This window comes from Mus pahari, chromosome 3, assembly GCF_900095145.1.
Source record: "Mus pahari chromosome 3, PAHARI_EIJ_v1.1, whole genome shotgun sequence".
Lineage (NCBI taxonomy): Eukaryota > Metazoa > Chordata > Mammalia > Rodentia > Muridae > Mus > Mus pahari.
In genome coordinates, this window is record NC_034592.1 from 36,480,699 (window position 1) to 36,485,698 (window position 5,000).

A 5,000-nucleotide genomic window follows, 5' to 3' on the forward strand; every position below is an offset into this window, starting at 1 on the left:
GTGTGTGTGTGTGTGTGTGTGTGTGTGGCCATGGTTATGACACAGTGTTAGGGATAAAATCTTTATTGCAGTTACTAAAGATAAATGGATCCTTGTATTCTTAGAAATAAATATTTAAATAAAATCACTCTGATGAGTTGTAGGATTGATGATGTTATTATTTCATTTATTTTATTTTCATATAAAGCTATTTGCTGGATAAATACATGCTGCATCAGGTCTAAAGGCAAATTAAGAAGAAAGAGCCCTGTCATAGCTTTGTAACATTTTATTTTTGTGGTAAGGGATGGATATTGAGAGTAAAGCATGCCACCTAGTACTGGACAAAAAGAAAAAAGCATTTTCCCGTGTTGCATATGTTTGCAGCAATGGGGACACTGAATAGAAATATAAACAGAAAAGGCCCGAAATAAAGTAAAATAGACTAGAGAAATGACAAATGACATTTGCTCCCCACCCTTCCTTCCAGTGCACAGCTCGCTGCCCTTGCACACATACTCAGGGAACCCCGTGAGTGCACAGAGACAGGGGTGCCACAGCCCAGCCCACCTGGGGCCCCCTGGTGAATCCAGAAAGTGTTAGAGTATATTTGTTTCCCTCGTTTTCATCTTTAGCTTGTTTTCCTGCTCCAGCTTCTTAGAAAATCAACAGCTACCCCTGGGAGGTAAATTAACTCCTTGTGGAATTCTTCTGGTGACTTGAATCCAGATGTCCCCTCAAGCTCACAGGGGCTTTATAATCTGCACCCTCAGGGCTGGCTCCCAGAGGCCAGGGGGGAAGCGATTCTGGGTCTGCCTGCTTCCAGGCAACCCCTTCCTTTCCCTGGGGATGCAATCCACCAGGGATGTAATCCACGCGGAGTCCCAAGTCCTAACACAGGCCACAGGAGAGGTTAGCCCGAGATGTCGGGTGTTTGCCAGGCTCCCCCTACTCCATGCCGTCACTGCTTGGCATTTGCACTGTATTGTTATGGTTTTGTTTTCTGAGTTTTTGCTTCAGGGTACGAGCCCTGCTATTAAAACTTTTACTGTTTGAAACAGAAAAAATGCACGAAGTCAGTTTCCAAGATAAGGAAAAGGAGCACCTGACGAGGCTGCAGGATGCCGAGGAGGTGAAGGTGAGTGCGCGTGTATTTGATGAGTGCACATCTGGAATGATCTGTCCTGTGCATGTCAGTCAGGCAGAGAGGACCCATGGCTGGGCCTTCCGTGCAGCTGGGCCTGATGCAGTCACAAGATGCTGATGGGACTGTGCAGGAAACCAGAAGTGTTGTCTCTGTGCTTCCTGCTCCTGAAAGGGTTAAGTGACTTGTCTGGAGTCACCCAGGTAGTAAGAAGGCTGTGTTCTGACTGGCCTGACTGGGAAAACCATGGACCTCAGATGAGAGGGGTTAGAAGGGCAAACTTTGTCGCATCATTGGGCTGGTTTGCCTCTGGGGCCCACTCAGTTTTGCGACAGATCCATGGGCTTGGCTGTGCAAATGAAGCAAGGCCAGGGGCTGAGCCAGAATCACCCTTAATTTGGGGGTTTAACATCTGAGGGAGGTAGATAGGGATCCGGGGCTTGTCACTGAGGGGGGCAGAGCGCCGCCGACTAGTTGACGCCACATTTCTCCTGGCCTGGCTTGCAGAAAGCTCTGGAGCAGCAGATGGAGAGTCACCGGGAAGCACACCAGAAGCAGCTGTCCAGACTTCGTGATGAGATTGAGGAGAAGCAGAGAATCATTGATGAGATTCGAGAGTGAGTTGGCCGCGGGGCTCACGGGACACGGGCGGGCACAGGCAAGCCTTGGGCGGCAGACTTAAAGGGCACGGCTCTCGGCCAGGGGCCCTCATCTCTGTGCTTGGACTCTGTGTTCTTCTGCCCAGGCGGTGCTCCCTCTGAGGTCTGTTCTCCCATCTGGAGGCCAGCCCCCCACAGTGCTCTGGTACAGCAGGTGCCCCTTCATATCCGTCTAGCCAGTTCAGGGTGACTCTGCTTGGAAGATACACACCTGGGAGCCGGAAAAAATAAAAGAAAGTATGAAAAAACAAACAAACAAACATGCAAGCGCACAAACCACGAGACTATCCTCCTCCAGGGATTAATAAACACTCCAGAGAAGCTGTTTGGCTTTGCTGCCTCTTCAGGCCAACAGATTATGCACCTGTAGCCACCTGGTCACCTGTGTGCACATCTCAAAGACCTGTGCCGGGATGAGTCTGTGCGTGATAGATGGCCATGTGTCCTTTCCTCTGCTATCAGGATGACATCATTGCAACCTAACTCTGGATGCTGCCTTATGACCACATCCTGCCTTCTCAAGAGTCCTTGGGGAACCCCCTGCTCCACAGCACCCTTTCCTTTTCTGTAGGACAAGTCCCCCGGCTACAAAGTTTGCTTTTGGGGGGGATCTTATTCTGGGGTTCTTTATGCTCTTTACGTAGTAGATCTTCTTGGCAGTCTCTGAACCCCTTTGCAGAACAGCCCCCCTGAAAGGCATACTATTACAAAGAAGATATGTCTACTGAAATAGAATTTCACCCACTGCCCCTCCCCCCCACTAGGGCAAGACCCTCTCCACCACCCCTCCCACCATCACCACCGCTTCTTTCTATAGATGAAGAATTAGATATAGGAAGCAAGGTTGAATTATTTACTTAAGGTCACACGGCTAAATAGGAATCAGACTGGAGCTAAGCGTTTAATTCTCCAGGCTACTGATCCAAATCTTTTCAGAGTATGTGAGCTGCTTACAAGAGCATTTGCATCTCGAAGGAGAGGAGGAGGGAAGTCTAGCTGGAGTGCTGGCTCTGTGCAGCCTGCCTAAGGACAGGCCTCCGCATGTCCTGTCCCCACCCCTTCTGCGCCTTCCCATTCCAACCCACCTTGAGCTTCTCCTGGACACAATTCTGATTAATCTCCCTCAAGACATTGTTCTGAAAGAGAAGGAAGGAAAGAAAGGGAGATGGCGAGAACATAAGTCAGTGCATGAGTTCCTGTGGGAGCTTTCTAGACTGGGGCTTTTGGTGCTTCCGTGTGCTTCCTTCACACAGTCTCGTGGTCTCAGCCTCTCGGATGGCTTTATGAGCACTGGCGTGGGGCAGAAGTGGAATAGACCCTCCTGTCTTAGAATGTCTGTTGCTGGAGAAAACACCATGACCAAAAGCAACTTGGGGAGGAAAGGATTTATTTCAAGTTAAACAGTTTACAGTTCATCCTGCAGGGAAGTGAGGATAGGAACTTAAGGCAGAGGCCATGGAGGGGCGCTGCTTACTGCCTTGTTCCTCATGGCTTGCTCAGCCTGCGTTCTTACAGCACCCAGTACCACCAGCCCAGGGATGGCACCTCTTCTGAGAGCTTGTTCCTACCATAGCATTCATCAATAATAACAATAAAATACCGCAGACTTGCCTTCAGGCAGATCTTGTGGCGGTAGTTCCTCAACTGAGAGTCCTGTTCCCAAATGACTTCAGCTCATGTCAAACTGACATAAATTTGACTGGCACAGCCAGATGCTGTCTTTCTGTCTCCACAAAACCTTAGTCCAAGGGCTGCCCCCATGTCGGCTGCTGCTGTCCATGGAAGATAGCCTCCGACACTTGTGTGTGTATGGGGGGTGTTGAATGGCCAAATAGTTACTGAGTATACAGCTGTTCTCTGGGTATGTACAGCAGCGGAGTGTGTATAGCAGGGCTCATTCTTTTTCTTCCTCCCTCCCTCCCTCCCTCCTCTCTATGTTCAAGCATCATCTTTTCTCCAATGTCATTATATCCCCGCAGAGCCCTTGCACACAAACAAACTATAAATACACCCGCAAAGCCTTTGTTTCATTTCATGCTTCCGAGCTTGCTCCCCAGAAATTAGTTTTCACTCGGGCAGAGAAGAAGCTGTGAAGTTGTTCTCTGATCCCTCAAAATCCTCCCGAACTGTTGCCTTTATTGCCCAGAACTAATGGGGCTGGAAGAGAACCAGCGCTTTCGGCGGATGACTCAGAAGTTCAAGCTGACCTGGGATATATTGCTTTTTCCTCTCAATTTCAGTTTGAATCAGAAACTGCAACTGGAACAGGAGAGGCTCAGCTCTGACTATAACAAGCTGAAAATAGAGGACCAGGAGAGAGAAGTGAAACTGGAGAAGCTCTTGTGAGTGCCTTAACCCCTCCCTGACTTCCCGTCCCGAGGACCAGCCCTAGTGGGGGCCCTGGAGACCCCTGCTCGGTCCTGCTGTTGAAAGCAGCAGTGGCTTGGGCTGGTCTCTGCCTAGCCTTCCTTGCTCGTATGCCTTAGGTACAAACTGCATCTGCTCCAGTTCAAGTACTCTCTCTCAGTGGCTCATGATTCCTTTCTGTCTCTCAGATTGCTCAATGACAAAAGGGAGCAAGCAAGGGAGGACCTCAAGGGACTGGAGGAGACTGTGGTGAGTCACTCGCCGACGCAGCTCACTCCCAGAAGCCCGATTTGTTTGTGATCTACTGAATTGTCTAATCTAAAATCTTATCTGTACACACCCTTTCCTGTATAGCATTTAGACTAAGCATTCGGTGGCAGACTGGAATCTGTGGAACTGCTTAACAGAATTAATCCATGGGACACTTAAGTCAGTTATTAGTGTCCTAATCCTGAGATACTTGAAAAAGAATTGAGCTCCATCATAAAGCAGTGTCTGCCCTTTGTGACTGAGCTCCACTATGAACAGATATTTAGCAAGTACCTATGGAGGTGAGCTCTTGTCCCAATGCTTGGACTCATCTGTACACACCGTAGGGAGGTCTAGATGCTGAGGTGAGGAGAGGGGAAGAACACACAGGGGCAGTGACTTGTGACATCAGTATGCATCTGGGTGATGGGGGGTGTGGGGTGGGGGTAGAAGGCAGGCACGTGAGGATGGTACCGGAGCAGGTGCCTTGATGGGAGAGGGGCAGAAAGAAGAGCAGGAGGCTCTGCTTGCCTCTGAAGGGGCTCAGTATTTGAAATTGCTGTTGGGTTACGTTGCTATGCCTATAGCCGTTGGCTTCCCCT

The 5,000-nt window shown here is 49.4% G+C and overlaps 1 protein-coding gene across 1 annotated transcript in view; it reads left to right on the top strand.

Annotated features, from left to right (window-relative positions):
• The window catches only part of Kif5c (kinesin family member 5C), a 154,298-nt gene that overhangs the window by 123,502 nt on the left and 25,796 nt on the right, over positions 1-5,000 (top strand). Inside the window, exons 18-21 of the mRNA XM_021192864.2 lie at positions 1,041-1,117; positions 1,631-1,740; positions 4,023-4,124; positions 4,338-4,398. Coding sequence (XP_021048523.1) covers positions 1,041-1,117; positions 1,631-1,740; positions 4,023-4,124; positions 4,338-4,398 — 350 coding nt within the window. The remainder of the gene's footprint in view (positions 1-1,040; positions 1,118-1,630; positions 1,741-4,022; positions 4,125-4,337; positions 4,399-5,000) is intronic.